Genomic DNA, 17,568 nt, shown 5'->3' on the forward strand with positions numbered 1-17,568 from the left:
GGGCGCCATAGATTTATAATTAATTTCCACAAAAAAAGAAAAAAAAGAAGAGACAGCCCTTCGTCAAATTAAAACTGTGTGACAGAAAAGACTGATACTCACTTTACGCCCTGGAACAAAAACAAATTTTCCAGCTCCGTGACCCCTTAGTCCCAATAAGAGGAACTCTGGATTTACCAAGAGAACATCTCCTTTCAGAACCTGTTCCGCTTTGAGCTGAAATATTGTCAAAGGCAACAAAAGGTTAATAATAACAAAGATAAAAATTTGGCACTGTACAAAGCAAAGCATTTCTATAATTCAGGTCAAAAGAAATAAACAAGGAATAGATAGGTTTAAAAAATATTGTCCTTTGAGGAAATAGCACACTGTTGTTAGCTTAGGCTTCATTCCTGTTAGTAGAAAACTAAAAAATTACTAAGAACATTAAAGACAAAAATGTTTGTTTGAGAAAAGAGAAGCATACGGACACGATAATGGTCATTTAGTGCTGGGAAAAAGTAAGACAGAGAGACAGAAACAACTCAGGGAAAGTAAAGAAGTAGGACCTACCAGTGCAACCACCCACAACAAAAAAGTGGTATGCTGCAAAGCTAGGAGCTTCCATCAATGAGGTGGAAAGAAATAAAGAAGGAAAAGATACTTTTTTTGTGTTTTTCTGAGAATAACATACTGCTTCTAGCTTGAACTTCATTTCAATCTTTAACATCTCAAACATCTTGTCAAATTGTTCTCTGAAAATGAAGCATCACCCTTAGCTTCTGATCTGCAAAAATCATTTATGTTGTTTTCAACCTGGGAAATAAGCGTCATCTTATGCTCAAGCTTCGCTCATTCATAAACACAAAATTTCCCTCAATATAAAAAAGAAAAAATTTAACGAAAACCCAATCACCTAAAATTCAACCCCAACCCCAAATTTTTAAAAATCAGAGATAATCATTTTACTGTCTTCTTTCACTCAAAAATTTTTAAAATCCTAAGCACCATCTTAAGCTGCTGTAACGTAAGTTAAGAAGTATCGCCACAGCACAGAACAAAAATCCCATTACTATCATTTCTTCTCAAATTCAGTTTGAACTCCCCTCCCTCCTTCCTACGGGTCCTAAATTCAATCATTTAATAATGACTGCATTCAAACCTGAGTCTTAACATTCTCCCTCCTGTTCTTCACGGCTCTGACGACCCTTGGCTCAATTGTAAGTTCGACACAAGGTGTCAGTGGATCCACAAATAGCACCACGGCCTCATACGATTGTCCCTCCTTAGGCTCAACACCTGAACAACACAAAAAACAATCATAAATTGGAAGAGCATATTTAAATACATTTCGACAGTGTTATCCTCATCAGCATTTGTGGTGTAGCAGTTAGGTGTTTTGCATGCAGAAAACGTGAGTACGATTCCAGCATGACGAGAACTTTTTGTAGAGTATCTCAGTCTTTCTGCAAGGCTGCCTACCCATCAGTATATGTTTTAGTAATCAGCAAAATAAAAAATGAGCTATCTGGCATAAAAATTCGGAATATGGCAAAGGATAGTCTTTTTCCCCCTCGGGTATCAAGTACACCAGTAGGCAGATAACCTTAAAAAAACCTCAACAAATAAACAAATTTAAAAAAATAAATCAGCTGCCAACATTCTTCCACAAAAATGTATAAAAAAAAGTACATTACATAACGCCACGAGAGACTATCCTTCCATTTGACCCCCCCCCCCCCCCCCCTAATTCCTTTGGCAATGTCAAGACAAACCATTTCAACAACAAAATTTCCCTGCGATTCTCCTCTCCCCCCCAAAAAACCCAGTGTCATGAAAGACAATGAAATCTTTCAACCAGAGAGTTTTTCCCATACTTAATTCTCCCACCCCCACTTTTCCAGATACCCCCAAACTGTGATAGAAAGGCAATTCTCTAACGACAGAACCAACAAAAACTTACCCCCGAAATGGTATTTGGTAGCCAAAGCCTTGGCTCCAGATGGAAGCTCTCCCAAAACTCCCTTCTTAAACACAGACGACACTGTGACCTGCACAACGTCCCCAAGCTTGACATCCGAATAGCAGGACAACTCCTCTGAGGAAAAAATCTATCATGTGAGTAAAATGCCCTTTGAAACATTATAAGCTGATCTGTCAGAAAGAATCTTCAAATGTAAAGTCTGTTTCGATACGATCTTACCAAATGCATTGATTGAGAGCCTTGAAAGTACCTCAATGAATTCAAGTTGAAGAACATTTTTTAACTTGTAGAAAACACACATTTAAAATCTGTAGAATATTATGCTTTCACAGGAAGCAGTACCTTTTTTTTTTTTGGAGAATAAGTGTTTTTATGGCGCTTGCAACTACATAAGGTCATATGAGCTCCTGGGACAAACTAAACATTTTCAGTTGGTAGGAAATTTGAAATTTTGTGCGGGTGGGGGCCGAAGCATACTCAATTTTGGACCACCAACTAGCACACAAGACCTCCGAGATTTTTCGCCCTTGTCCGAGAAGGCTAGGTGTAGATCTTTCCTACCAGAAGATCAGGGGTGCAGCTGAAAGACAGCAGTAAGAAGGAGCCAAGGGGTAGTAGTAAAAAGGCCGCAGAAAGAGTCAGGAGCCTAGAGGAGGGGGCAAAGAGGGTGGGGGCAGAAAGAGGAGACAAAGGCAGACTACAGACCATTGTTAGAGAGCAGGAAAGGATGTGAAAGAAGAAAATTTTCCGTCGCTATCCGGATTTGAACCCGGAACCTATTGAATGAGAGGCAAACACCTTAACCTCTAGGCCACAAGACCCCCCCCCCCACCTCCTAACTATCCTTGTCTGATGTGGACACATGCAAGTCAAAAGCATGCAGGAGACATGCAATTATAGTAAAATACTGCTATTGTTTATATGTCTTACGTCCCCAACTCACCATGTTCAGCAAACAGTAAATCTAAGGTGTCTTCCCTGGACTTGAGGTAATTCTTTAACAATGTCAGGGGCTGCTCCAAGCCGCCTTCATAACATTCATCTACTCGTAAGCTGCCCAGAAACCTTTCCTTCTCACTGTCAATCTTTGCCAGCCGAGTAATGACCGACTGACCCCGCTTGAATAGCTCCTGAAGATTTGCTGGCTGAAGATTGGTCAGAGTCTGGAAAGACAACAGAATTTTTTTTAAAACATAGTACTACATATGTCCTCCATTCTACAGATTCACACTTTGTTTCATTTTAAAGACCAGATCGATAAATCAATATCTGAAAATACAGTAAATGCCCCATGTAAACATTCGTTTACATAAAAAACCCTCATAAACACATGAATTTCTACGTGCATCTTCATTAGACTTTTATGACAGACAAGATGCCATACCTTCATTGGAACAGATGCTTTACTCGGTATACTCCATTCAAACAAACGTACGTCGTTACTCCACAATCAATTAAGAGGTAAATGCAGTAAAGATAAGTACCTATGGGTGAGGCCACATAAGAAGCGAGAAAGCGAGGCTGAGCTGGAATGAGAAGAAATATAAACAGCTGTCCCTGCGCGAGTCTCACTAGCTTTGAGTTTTGAGCAAGACTATACCTCGCTATGTAGCTATAATGTGATTTATTACCCCCTGATAAGTGTGTCTTGTGCCGCTTCCAGGGCCCACTTCCTGGGTACTCCAGGCGCTCATAACAAGATAGTATAAGAACGTATAGTGTTTACTGTTCAATCAAACATCTCATTTTTACCATCTAACTATATTCTTCAACCAGCTTTAAGTTCAAGATCTGAAATTCCAATTCAACTGATATCACAATTTAAACCTATTATACAAATTTAATCAAACTGACACTTCAGGTATAGAAGTTGACAAAACAGCTGAGTTTATTTCTTAGTGAAAGAGAAATCTCTTCTTTTGAAAAAAATATTATCAAGACTTTTTAAACAGAGATCCCAAACGCCAGTCAACACACCAGTTTTCACCTCAGTTGTTTCCCGCTAGCTTGCTGCTTATTTCCTGCTTGAGAAAAGCAGCTTTTAGTATGGTCACCCCCACTTAATATCTCATTGCTAGCTTCATGCTAGCTACAGCTATAGCTTGTAATGTGGCCTCACCCTAACAGTAGAACAACGCCCATTATCTTCACTTTTGAATTTCACATTCATGATTCTTGCGCTATTCAAGAAGTGGAAAATGAAGGTGTGCAGCTCAGAAAGAGCCTATACAAAAAGCTAAAATTTGACCAGTCAAAGACATTCTCCAGAAAGAGTTTTTCAAATAAGACATCATGAGGTGACTAACAACAGTTTCAGTTTGTTTCATTACTCCCTTTGTACTTTTTAATTGAAACATCACTAGAAGCTTTGTTATGGTTCTGATCTCCGTGACCTGGATAGTATTCTCCAAACTAAAAAAAAAAAAAAGAGTAATATATTTGAGAAATGATTCTGATGACAAGATGAACGGGGAAGATGAAGACAAAGCTGAAGAAAAAGAACAATCACATCATGGAAAAATATTGTTCTGTGTGTGTCTGTAGCTTGCTCACTTTCCTCTGTACGTGGTTAAAACAAGACAAAAACTTATCGTTCTATTAAATTTTTGCATGTCATTGAATGAGAGCCTAAAAGTTGAATGACTAACAGAATCTAAAAGCCCATTAATGAAGGTAAACTAAGGTTCTGACATGTTGTCTTTGATAAAGCGGGCCAAAAAATAAAAGGGGATTTACAGCATACACCGAAAATACACTGAAACGTAGGGGCAAGGTTGTGTTGCCGTCTCAAAATGAGCAAATTGCAGGCTAGTTTACTTTATAAATCATTAATTGTAGTGACCCTGTGTATGCTCCCAAATGGCGGTGTATAATATGGGACACAAATTAAGAAACATTTTTATTACTGGATCAAGATTTAAAAAAAAAATTGTTTGGACGCTAGCCTACAGGAGAGCCATGCAAAATTACATGTGCAGTGGCAAATTAATAAATGAGTTATAACTTTTTTAATGTCCACAGATGAAAGTGAACAAGCTATAGTCCAGCAATATTGTCATTATCCATGCACGAGACTCAAGCTGATACCACTCACCTTGGCGGGGCACAACCCTGTGTGACCTGCAGCCAACTCCAGAAATATGCCATAGTCTTCATGATTCTGGATCACAGCAGGAAGAAGTTGGCCACTCTGAAAACAATCATAAAAATCATCATCCTGAATTTTGTACATCACATTCACTATCAATGAGAGTAGAAGAAAAGATGTTGAAAAAGAGGAAAACAAAAAGAGTATTTCACAAAAATAATGTTTTTAAGAGCATCCAAGCAAAGGAAGGAATGGAGAACCATGATCACAGATGTCTGTCGCAGATCTGGCACTGGATGATGGTGATGAATGTTAAACCAATGGCATTGGTCTATTGTGCAGATAAGGTTACATGTTTGTTAGAAATGTCAAGTCATGTGGACAAAAATATGTTGTCGAAAGCTTTTTGAGGATCTCCTCCAAACATAAAATGTAATTTTCTGTGAATCATATAGGAGAAAGAAAACCTTCAGTAAAGTTTGGTTTAACTTTCATTGCAGTGTACATTTAAAAATTAACTCAATGGCTGCACTGGGCACAGTAAAAAAAAAAAAAATCATTTTAATAAAAATGCTTGTACACAAAGCCTACTGTCATATTAACTTGGCATTGATAGAAAAATAAAAAACTAACAAACCAGCTGTACCACAGGAAAAAGTTACACCATGTTTTCATTAGCAAACGTAAATAAACAATCTCTTTAATGAAAGAACAAACAGACGAAAAACATAAATTTTCCACTCCGTTTATTCCCAAGCCTCCACTCACTTTGAGGTCTGCAAAGTTCTCCAACAACTGCTTCTGCTGTGCTGCCTGAAGAAAACATTCTTTCATGGTCATTATCTGAGAAAAGTGAAGGAAAAGTCAACGCAATGCCAGAAACCTTTGATCTTAACTTGCTGAGCACATCTGTTCTTCAAAATGTTTTACACGGATTTAGGCTGCTGCAGATCACAATAAAAAAACCAAATGAAATAATTTAATCTCAGCGGTTAGGAAAGAATTGTATCAGCACAGAGTCGGGAAAGACAGCGGACATACGAGATCAGTGTAGGCTGTAATTATAGATTGGGTTGTCTTTTTTTCCTATCTCAAAATCACAACGCTGTGTGAAGAACAATGAAGAAGAAAAGCGAAATATTCAAAGATTTCCGGGGTAGAGAAGAAACTTGCATTCATATTTTGGTGAACATAAGATACCATTTTTCTCCTTTTAAAATATGTTGTGTTAAATTGTAGTGTTATGCAGCCCTTATAAGGTGTAAAATAATTTAAAATGTGACTATGCTGTTTTCTATCTGAGGTCTTTACACAGTCTACTAGATTTCCAATAATAAATGAAACCACTGAGCCACACAAGGATACAGGTTGCTTTCTGCGGTAGTAGTAGGTAACTCTCTCCAGCTGCAGTCTCGGCTTCATGGCCTGCTTCCTCAGCTCCTGAATCTCCCGATAGTCAGACAGATGAGAGTAAGGCAGAAACGCCATTTCCTTCCCTGAGTGAAGAGACAGTCGATACCCATTTTCCTCCTGACTCACAATTCTAGCACTGACAATCTGAAATTGAAAGTTTTGAAAGAATAAGAATTTCATGTGCCTCTTTTTTTGTGCCCCCCCCCCCCCCAACAAAAAAATGTCTAATTAAAAAGAGAGAATTTAAGGTAAAGTACAGAAATCTGAAATGAAATTGCAATTGTACTAAATGAATGGTAAGACATAAAGTAGTTCAGTTTAAAAAAAATAAAAATTTAAGTCTAAATCATTTTTCTACCGCAGGGCTGGTAAAGTCAGATTAGATCCTGAAGGCTAAACTTTCTCAGAAATTTGACTCCAGAGAAAAAAGCGTACACTTTCATTCAATTCAAACAACCACAACACAATAATAATTGTTGCACACGACATGAAAATAAGCAATGAGAAGGTAAAAGATTCAGCAAGCACATGGGAACAGACAATTGTTTTAGTTCAGAAATATAATTACCTTTCCGAGTTCATAATGGTCCTGACTACTGACATCACTGTCTGCTTTCCCTTTTGAAGTACCAAACTACAGAGATAAAAAAAACAAAAAAATAAAATAAAGTGAAATACTGGTTGAAACAATAAGTGATGATTAGGTGTGATAACTAAGAGTTCCTAGTCGTATAGTGAACTGTTTAAACTGGACTTAATGAAAGCACCCCAAGCTTTTCACATAAGTAGAAAAGAAATAAGTTTGGTCTGGAATCTGAACGTAAGGGTCACGATTGCCACAAGCTAATTACAGTAAATGACTGTTCCAGACTCTGTAGGTCTTGGGAAAGAACCGCTCCGTTATCACTTACAGTAAAACTATATTGACAGGTTAGTAATATAGAGGGACAACACACACAGCTGTAAAATAAGCTCATACCAAATGTCCCCCCTTCCTACACATGGCATTGATGATGTAATTCTTAATAAAAACATTCTTATGCTTCAAATCCTCGATTGCCACGATTCCCAAATACAGTAATACAACTCTAAAATGCTAAGAAAAAAAAAAGCCACTTTTCGTAACTACACCAAACTGTCAGCATCATTCCACAGTTGGCCAAATCAATTTCTGAGTGTCCAAATAATGGGATTTAAAAAAAATCAAGGGGTATCTTTCAAAATACACGTAGTTTCATTACGTCCTGCCTGGTTATTATTGAAAAATCACAACTGATTGTGGACAAGTTATGATTCTCCTTTAGGTGGTCTCTTTTTATAAAAACTTTAAACTATGAGAAAACTTGCTTTGCAAGAGAAAAAATAAATGAAGCATCTCTTACGTTGAAAGAAAGTACAAGTTTCTTCTGTTCAGCATCACAGAACACCACCCTGCACCGAATGACTTGGCCCACGTAGAACAGGGTTGTTGGATCTTCCACTTGCTCAGTGCTCATGTATTTCCTACTGACAAAACCCTGAAAGTGAAAATTGACACTGGGTAATCACGCAGTTTCTCAAAATCTAAGAGAGAGCCGAGGAAGTCCTTCCACGATAGCTCTAAAGACTGGCCCAGTATTTGAAATAAAGATCCATAGTGAAAGAAACAATAAAAAGCAAAGATGATTTTTAAAAAGCTTATTTTCAGATAGCGAAGTCCAGCTTTTCAAAAAACTAAATTGTGAAATGCATAAAAATGCAAAAAAAAAAAAAAAAAATTACTTCAAAGTCTTTACAAATAGAAGAAAAATGTTAACTTTTGGTTTAACAAACAAAAGTAATGCATTTCCATGAAAAGGAAAACTTATTTTTCTTGTGAAGTCAAGCTTTTCAAAAAAACGTAAATTGTGAAATGCATAAAAATGCAACCAAAAAAAAAATTACTCCAAAGTCTTTACAAATAGAAGAAAAATGTTAACTTTTGGTTTAACAAACAAAAGTAATTTCTATGAAAAGGAAAACTCATTTTTCTTGCTCTTTCAATTGTAACTTAAAACCATACTGACCTTGACATCACCAAACAGGGACACAATGACCACTCGCTCTTTGACAGCAACGATCACTCCCTCCAGCTCCATATGGCGACGGAGCTCCGAGTAATCCGTGATGATTGGATGCTTTGCTTTGACAAGAGATTTTTTATGTGTAAGTATCACCTTGTTCTTCTGATGGTTTATTCTTAGCACCTGCAAACAAAGTAAATAGTCTAAGTTGTGACCTAAATGGGAAATGACAACTTACTAATTCGAACACATAGAAATCACAAGCAAAAATAATGAAAGCCAAGAGAAAAATATAAAACTTTGTACAAGCACAAGAGAAAGAGGGAGGGAGAGAGAGATAAAGAGAGGGAAAGGGGAAGAGACAGAGAAATAATTTATTATAGAAAAGACAGAGAAACAGGGAAAGAGAGATAGATAGAGACAGACAAGATTTTTAAAAAAACCAACATCCCCTCACCAAAAAAAAAAAAGAAAAAAAGTCACTCACACGACACTTGAGCTTCATGCCGGCATCAAACTTCTTCTCTGGCCGTTTGATGGGAACATCAGCTAAATGCATGCCAGGAATGAAGGAGTTGATGCCTCTCGACAATGTGACAGCCACTCCATTCAAATGCACCTCGGTCACAGTGGCCTGAAACAGGTCAGGAGTAAGTTTCACAATACAATTACTATTAGCACATCAGCTCTTTTATTGTTCTAATTATTGCCAAGGTCGATCTGAAAGTACCAATGCAGTCTTGCTCCATTCATCATTTTGTGAAATCATGGATTTCCTTACAAGTATCAACAATTAAAGTCACATACTTAAAAAAAAAAAACAACCTACGGTATACAGCGGTTACTGGGGTGTGTCCTTGAGCAGCAAACCATAACCATAGCTCAAAAAAACAGGGCAGTGCACCATGGTAATTTGCAATGTTGTGTGGATTGTCTATGTTTGTTCTATTGTATATAATTCATGCATCATAATTATATGCGGTACAATATAGACAAGATCAGTTTAGTGGAATTTATTATTTTCATTCAGTGGATACGTTCTAAAGATGTAGGTATGGCAAGATGTCCATGGGTGAAAGTACTGACAGGTTCAAAAACCTGAAATCCAAATTATTAAAATGTTTAGTTTTAGTAAAAGTTTTACGGCACTTGCAACACAATAAGGTCATATAAGTGCCGAAGATTAGAGGTGTTACAAGAGAGTAACAAACATAAAACAGAAGGAGGGGAGATAAAGACGATAGATGTTTGATAGGAAAGAAGAAGCAAACCACACCAGAGCACCCGCCAACCACCCACATTAAAATGCCTACACCTGAAAATTACACACGTTGAGAAACGTTGTCAGATAAACACACACAATATTATGAAATAAACACATTTCTTCAAGATACACGTACATGTACTGTCATCAATGCATTGCTTTGACAACAATCCATCAAATCAGGTTCTGTGTCTGCAAAACAGCAATGTGCTATTCCTGGATGTTAAATTTTTTCAATGGTATTAACTAACACTACAAAGTGTCTAATCACAATCCCCACTGAGACACACAATTTTTTTTTAAAGATGTCGTGTCACTGTCACAGTCCATATTTGTACTTTTTTAACTACAACTGTAGCTTCTTGCTAAATAAGAGTTCAGCAATGGTGCATGGCACTTGTGCACACACTGTTTGAGGCTGTAGGTTGAGCTGTTGCAGTTGATGGTGAAATTGGCTGGACATAGAAATCTTTTCGTTATGTGCGAATTCTGCAACGGCCAAATTTTAGGCTGCACCAAGGAAGATAACTGAGTTGTACAATCAGGTCAAAATTTACACGAATTTCATGAAGTCGAAAATTTGTCCCAAACCGGAAAAGTTGGAAAGCTGATTTTCAAAAACTGGAATTCCGGCATATGCCGGAAAACTTTCACCCATGAAGACGTCATCAATTAATCGAGATTATAGTGGCAGTCGAAAGCAATACATGATTGTAAAAGCCCTAAGCTCTAGGTTACTGTGCTAAAAGCATGCGGGCAGTTCGTACTTATATAATGGAGACCGTGTTCAAGACAGTGTTCAAGGTTTACTAAGAGTATTCTTTTTGAAAGTCTTTCTCAGTTCTTGTATTGTCTTATTTTTGGTGGGGTTTTTTTTTGCCCGAGAGTGGTTTTGTGTCAATAAAGTTATTTTCCAGCAGTGCCACTAGTGTTTTGACAATTTTTTTCAGCACAAAAAAAAAATCCATCTAGTTTAAATGATGAGAGAAGACACAAATTTTAATATGATGTACAGTGCAGGCTGACTCTATCAACTACCGAAACGGTCAGCATTTTACAGATTTAGCCTTGTCTATTGCATTTATCATTTATCTAACATCTTAGGCTTACCTCCACAACATCACCAATATTTACGTCATGGATTGTCAGAAACTTCTGAGAGAGGATGCTCCTGGGAAGTAAAACAAAAAAGCCAAATAAAATCAAACAAAACAACCAAAAAAACAAAACAAACTGCGAACACTCGAAATGGCTAAAAATTAGACAGCAATACTTCATTTTCAGTACTAAGCAAAAAAACTAACAGCTACTGACATAAAAGAAAACAGCACACTTAGCTGCGAAAATTGGCATCAAATACATGTTAAAATAGCAGACACTGATAAAGTGAGGGTCAGCAAAACGCATCTAAGAAAGGAAGTCGATGCCTGCATAGCTGCATACTTATCATGAAAATAAATCTTAAAATACCAGGTTGATGATGATTACGTAAGGTCGTGGGTTTGAATCCCGTCAAGGGCCCGACGTTGTGTCCTTGGGAAAGGCACTTTACACGAATTTTCCCCACTTCACCCAGGTGGGAATGGGAACCCAGCTATAGACAGCGAAAGATCTTGTCAGTTTGTTAGTGTTTGAGCGCTTAATCGGTTGCTTGCACTGTATGCTTCCCGGGAAGCTGAGAATGTTTCGGAGTGTTCTATGGTCTGCTGGGGTAATAATATAGTGTAAAGTGCATAGAGCCTGCTGTTGAGCGGGGATATGCGCTATACAAATGCTATCTATTATTATTATTATTATTATCTATCTTCATTGTCCAAGAAAACTAAAAGCCTTTATGTAAAATGGGAGGAGAATAAAATTGTAGAAAGGGGAAAATAAAGACAAAAAACTTTATTCACTCACTGTTTGAGAGTCACCAAGGCAACACCTTCTATAAAGTTGAAGCCCAGGATTCGACACTGGTGACTCGCACCAACAGCATAGGCTGTGATATCTGGCTCGTTGGTCTTGTCTGTTAATTTGCTCAGCTGGAGAAACACGCCAGAGAATGAGATACATTTTAAAACCATGCATAAGGTAGAGGACATGCCAATTTTTTCTGGGGATTCAATGGAACTCAAATTGCTTTTCTAAGACACAAAGCAATTACAAAAGACCATGCAATCAAAAGAAATGAGTGGGAAAAAAAAAGTATGCCACTTCACTTAATTTTCTACAAGACCAAAAATTAACCACTCCAGATGCAACCATTGCTTTTAGCCAAAGCCACACAGGCTTTTCACACCGTTGTGAAATTACCTCTCAATTTCAAACGAAAAATCAAGTTAACTTTGCCTTAGAAGCCCATATAAAGTGTTGTTTCTTGTTATCACGATTGCCATGAAAAGTGATATAAAAAACTGTAACAAAACTTTAATGTTGACGAATTAGATAAAACATTCAATAACTATTATGAGAATTGCCCACACAGATGGGAACTGTTACCTTCAACGAGACACTGACAAAAACATTATTGAAAAATGGGGAGGCGGGCGAAATGAAACAACAAATTGACAAAGGAATCTTTACACTTCAGTTGCTCGAGTTATAATGCAGAAAGAGAGGACATACCATAATACTATTCATGAACTATCAACCAGCACAACAAAACATATCAGTTAACTTACAGCTGCAAATGCTCTCACTCCCTTAGGCAGGCTGAAGTATACCCCCTTCTTTTTGTCCAGCCGCAACACTTTTGCTTCAAGAATGTTCCCGACCCTCAGGTCTTGAAACAAGCCAATCGCACCTCCGTCTGAGTTTACAAGTTCTGGCAGAGCTGTCAGCTGTAAGACTTTTGTAACCGGGTGGACATACAGAACCCTGGCATCAACCTGGATAAAAGCAGGGACGTCATTGTTTTACTAACCATATTCCTGATACACTGTCACTCACATTATTATATAACCACAAGCCGTTTCAAATTTCCAGTGAAAAATGAGCACAAATATTTCATAGTTTTAAATCATTAAACAATATTTCCTATGTCTTTAGTGAAAAATGAGCACAAATATTTTATAATTCTAAATCATTAAACCATGTTCCCGTGTTTCAAGAGAGAAATGAGGAAAAACATTTTATAGTTTTAAATCATTAGACCATATTCCAGCATCACTGTCATTCATATTTTTCCAATGATTATCACTGTCATTTCTTTAACCACAAGCCTTTTCTGAATTTTCATGTCTCTGGTGAAAAAGTGAGGACAAAAAGTTAATAATTTTAAACCACAACAGATGTAGAAAAGCCTCACCTCGGCCTTGACCTTGTATGTCAGCGGTGACTTGGGCACCTGAGAGCCGTGAATTACAGCCTCAAAATTGTAAACTTTCCCAATCAGCCCAGTGTCTGTTTTCTATATATAGGGAAACAAGTTAAATGATGTGTACCTTTAACAATATGACATAAAGAAAATATTTTCATTAAAAAAAATAAACTGACTGCTAAGAAACCATTAACATATAAGCACACTTCAACAGAAAATATAAGTATTGTTATTGTTTATGGCAAGTCTAAGGTTCCAAGTAGCATGTTGAAGAAAATAAACCCAGCAATTCAAATAATTCTATTGTTTGCTACTTGAATGATCCATTCATGGTAATAAATTTTCAAAAATCATTCATGATTTTTTAGAAACATGAGATGTCATTTTTGCATGCATTGAACAAAATACAAGGTCAAATTTGCAGGTACTGGGATTACTACAACAGTGAAATACTGTCACATTGTCAGCAAAACATAAACTTTGACACAAACGAAAAAACGAAAATAAAAATTCTGACGAGAAGGACTTGTTATAAATGCATTCACAGCTGATGAAGAGTGCTTTTTTAAAGTAGCAAATAGAATACTAAAAACTAAAATGGTGAACAGATGTAAAACTTAGAAAAGAAGGATAGTTCAGTGAACAATAACGAGTTAGACTGAATTCCAAACACAACACTTGGAATATATTGAGAGGGATGCTAGCACATACAGTGGGTGTCGCATTCAACGAGAAGTCGGCTCCAACGAGGCAATCCTTAATCTCCGATTTTTTCTTCTCTATCTCTTTGTAAATGTATGTCAGCTCCAACGAGGTTGCAAACAGACCGAAGTTGCTTTCAACGAGGTCACGATTACCAAATAAAAGCAATTAGCGACCCCAAAAGCAAAGAGTTTTTCTCCTTTCTCCCCATCTCACGCGAAGCACAAGGCCCATCCTCGATTCCTAACACATTATATTGCTAGATCTAGTGTGCCTCCTAATATGGGCCCCAAAGCCAAGAGGATGGGCGAGGGTTAGCCTACGGTAGGGATGGGATGGGTGGGAACGTGAGGCGGGCAGTGTGAAACTGGATGAACTCTGGATGGGTAGGTCTAGATCGAGACCTTCATTTTTTTCAAATTTCTTTTCTTCCCCTGATCAGAAAATCCAAGCTCTCGCCTTTACTTTATGTAGATCTAGGCCTAGACGTGAGAGGATATGTTTCCACATGAGAAGTGTTCCGGAAAATTTTTTTTAAAATGCAGAAATGACGGTGAGAACACAGCTCAAACTAAACACGAGCGCACTGATGGTGCATGAGATTTTCGTCATCAGTGGGAATATCTGTTTTAATAACTGGTATAGGTACATTGTGTAATAAAATAACTTGTCTCCTGTCATTTCTTTAGCCTCAGTCAGGTTCAACGAGAGGTCGGATCCAACGAGGACCACAAGCCGGTCCCGGCAACCTCGTTGAATGCAACACTCACTGTATATCATACCCCAAAAGAGAAACTAGTAACAAGTATCTTTCACTGTGAAACTCTATAATAAACGTTTTCATATTCTTGACATACCTTTTCTATGACAGCTTTCACCCTCATACCAGGAAGCACTGTGTTTAAACTTGTTGTCTCTTCGAGCTGAAAAAGAAGTAAGGGGCATTGTTAGAGAGTACACAAAAATGTGCCTTCTACTCTTGAAATAACACCAAAGACCAGCATTTGAGCAATTCATGGCTAAGACTTGCAACATTATATTTCCATTACACAAATTTTCCAACATGGTAGAAATATGCATATATTTAGTTAATGAAGGCACATATTATTGATTTGGAGCAACATATGACTATTTAGTTAATGAAGGCACATATTATTGATTTGGAACAACATATGACTATGTCCATTTTCACAAAAATGCCAAGAAGAGCAAAACTAGGAAATTCAAACAGTATTCCACTACTTCACTAGGCTTGTAAATATCAACCCATTAGGCCAATACTTTTGCTGCAACAGCAATTCCCATCGCGTTCATGCAACTAAACATTTCCACTTCACACCTTGCCATAAAAATAATTTTTTCTCAAAATGAGGAACTGGGACACAGTCACCTCGAGCTCTCAGCCAACAGTACCAGTCTGATGGCATTTCAGCTTACCGTTGCTTGTTTCACAAGTGTAGGCTCAACAGTAACATTCACAGCTCGAGTTTCTCCCTCCTTTATCCCGGACTTGCCTTTCATTTTCAAAACACACCACAGAGGCTGGCCAACACTTAGAGGCTCCCCTGGTGAACAAAAGGCATTCAATTGAGTATAAAGAGCACATCTGTCACTGGGAGAGTTAAGTATCAGAGGTCAACAGTATGTGAGTCATAAACATCAGTGCTGAGATAGTTTTCCCCAAACCACTGGACTTCCATACCATGGAACTTTTCTTTACCCCTTTTGACAATTTAAATTCAAAAGTCCAGATCCCATTGCTTTCTTTGTACTTATTTGCATGTCATACCACCCTAGTTGGAGACTCGTCCAAGAACAACAGAGTGGACAGCAGTACCTCAGAAAATTTGAAAAACCTCTATCCAGTCAAAAATTATTTTACTCATACTCAGAAAACACACCCCTATTACAAAGAAGATACTGTAATTTCTCCAAACCTTGACACTGAACAAATATGACATCATCTCACCACTGTTATAAGTCTGCACAAAAGCCTCTGCATCTTTGGAGGAAAGGAAAGCTTGAAGACTTTTAATGCCCAGATCCACTCTGTACCCATGGTCTTCTACACTAGACACACTGCCAAACAGAAGCTGAAAAAAAAATAGGGAACATCACTGAAACATTTAGCCAGACGGGAAAAAAAATAATCCAACAAATCCCAACAAGTCAGAAAAGAGACAAATTTTAAAAAAGATAACATGGCATGAGGTAGGAGCATGGGAGGGAAGCTGGAAATTCTGGGACAGGGTTTCCATCCTTTCATTGTAATACATTTTTTTAAATTCTGTGAATCATTAACCTCTTCAAAAGAACGGATGGTCTTAGTCCAAATTCATCTCTGACCATGCATCCCACTTCCATCACTATTTCGTCAGATCAGACCAGATGCTGCTCAAGCAAGTTTTCTGAGCAACTGCTAAAGCAAACTAATACCATCAACTTTTCCTTTTCTGTTCAAAGTGAATGTTAAAAATTTGATGTAAAATTAGCTATGAATTTATAACATTTATCAGTAAGAGGCGAAAACATGTGCGACATGCTGACAAAATGAGTTACTTCTTGCAATCCCCAAAAGGAGATATCGGCTGAAAATCGATACTGGGTTCAACTTGATAGATTATCGATTGATGCCATTTTCTTCAAGTTTAACATGTCTTTTATCATCGCATACTTATAAACTGTACAAACACCATCTATAAATTTGAAGTGTCTATTTCCATAGAAGTAACTCATTTTGCCAGCACACCTCACATATTACTTTACTTTCCTTTTCACAATAATAATATTCGAAAAGAGAAAGTTGGAAAAAGGGGAAAAACCCCTGTCAAAACAACCCTGGACAGCCGCAACATACCAAGCCATCTGTTAGACTCGATAACGGCAGGGACGAATTGAGGGAAGCCGGCACAGAGCTCAGCTTCACGAACGTCTTGTTTTTTTGCTTATCCTCTTCTACAGTGGTCACCTTAACAGGTACCAGCAAGCCAGGGCGGAACATTTCATCTACGGGTTTCAGGTCCTGGAAAAAGTCAGGTTAAAATTTAATTTTAAAATATATAACCAGAGAGCAACTGTTGGTTATGCATAACCATGCACATAAATGTCCCCTACGAGAAAAGAGAAACATTGACTTTATCTTGAATGTAGGATCTAATCTACAGATTTTAAATCTTGGAGTGTGTTTACAAGGGCAAACCATGCATAACAGAGCTTGAATGCAAAGCAGAACACATCTCAATTGAATAGAACATCATTTTACATTTGAAACAGGTGCATAAAAATTCAGTTTTATCAAATAACATTTAACTGAGGTCCATAATCAAAATCAGACTAAAGAGAAAGAGTCAAAAGGACATACGAGTATTGGGAAAAGGAAGAGAAACTACCTGGATCAGCGACGGCTTCTGAAAAGGACCAGATTGATGATTGAACCAATAGGACATGCTAACATTCAATAATAACAATAACCCCCCCCCCCAAACAAACAACAAAAAAACCACAACCAAAAAAAATGAAACCAAAGAGAAAAATATAAAACTTTGTACAAGCACAAGAGAAAGAGGGAGGGAGAGAGAGATAAAGAGAGGGAAAGTCGGCTTCATGGCCTGCTTCCTCAGCTCCTGAATCTCCCGATAGTCAGACAGATGAGAGTAAGGCAGAAACGCCATTTCCTTCCCTGAGTGAAGAGACAGTCGATACCCATTTTCCTCCTGACTCACAATTCTAGCACTGACAATCTGAAATTGAAAGTTTTGAAAGAATAAGAATTTCATGTGCCTCTTTTTTTGT

The 17,568-nt window shown here is 37.6% G+C and overlaps 1 protein-coding gene across 1 annotated transcript in view; it reads right to left on the reverse strand.

Annotated features, from left to right (window-relative positions):
* Window positions 1-17,568, reverse strand: part of LOC101864445 (protein RRP5 homolog) — a 46,171-nt gene that overhangs the window by 18,162 nt on the left and 10,441 nt on the right. Inside the window, exons 5-23 of the mRNA XM_005094083.2 lie at window positions 16,634-16,798; window positions 15,746-15,869; window positions 15,214-15,341; window positions 14,634-14,699; window positions 13,063-13,164; window positions 12,437-12,643; window positions 11,673-11,797; window positions 10,881-10,941; window positions 8,994-9,140; window positions 8,510-8,689; window positions 7,847-7,981; window positions 7,033-7,098; window positions 6,417-6,608; window positions 5,820-5,894; window positions 5,058-5,153; window positions 2,907-3,126; window positions 1,943-2,077; window positions 1,142-1,278; window positions 103-216 (exon numbers count right to left, since the gene is read on the reverse strand). Of these exons, the coding sequence (XP_005094140.1) occupies window positions 103-216; window positions 1,142-1,278; window positions 1,943-2,077; window positions 2,907-3,126; window positions 5,058-5,153; window positions 5,820-5,894; window positions 6,417-6,608; window positions 7,033-7,098; window positions 7,847-7,981; window positions 8,510-8,689; window positions 8,994-9,140; window positions 10,881-10,941; window positions 11,673-11,797; window positions 12,437-12,643; window positions 13,063-13,164; window positions 14,634-14,699; window positions 15,214-15,341; window positions 15,746-15,869; window positions 16,634-16,798 (2,475 nt within the window). The remainder of the gene's footprint in view (window positions 1-102; window positions 217-1,141; window positions 1,279-1,942; window positions 2,078-2,906; window positions 3,127-5,057; window positions 5,154-5,819; window positions 5,895-6,416; window positions 6,609-7,032; window positions 7,099-7,846; window positions 7,982-8,509; window positions 8,690-8,993; window positions 9,141-10,880; window positions 10,942-11,672; window positions 11,798-12,436; window positions 12,644-13,062; window positions 13,165-14,633; window positions 14,700-15,213; window positions 15,342-15,745; window positions 15,870-16,633; window positions 16,799-17,568) is intronic.

Source organism: Aplysia californica, unplaced genomic scaffold (genome assembly GCF_000002075.1).
Source record: "Aplysia californica isolate F4 #8 unplaced genomic scaffold, AplCal3.0 scaffold00075, whole genome shotgun sequence".
Taxonomy (NCBI): domain Eukaryota; kingdom Metazoa; phylum Mollusca; class Gastropoda; order Aplysiida; family Aplysiidae; genus Aplysia; species Aplysia californica.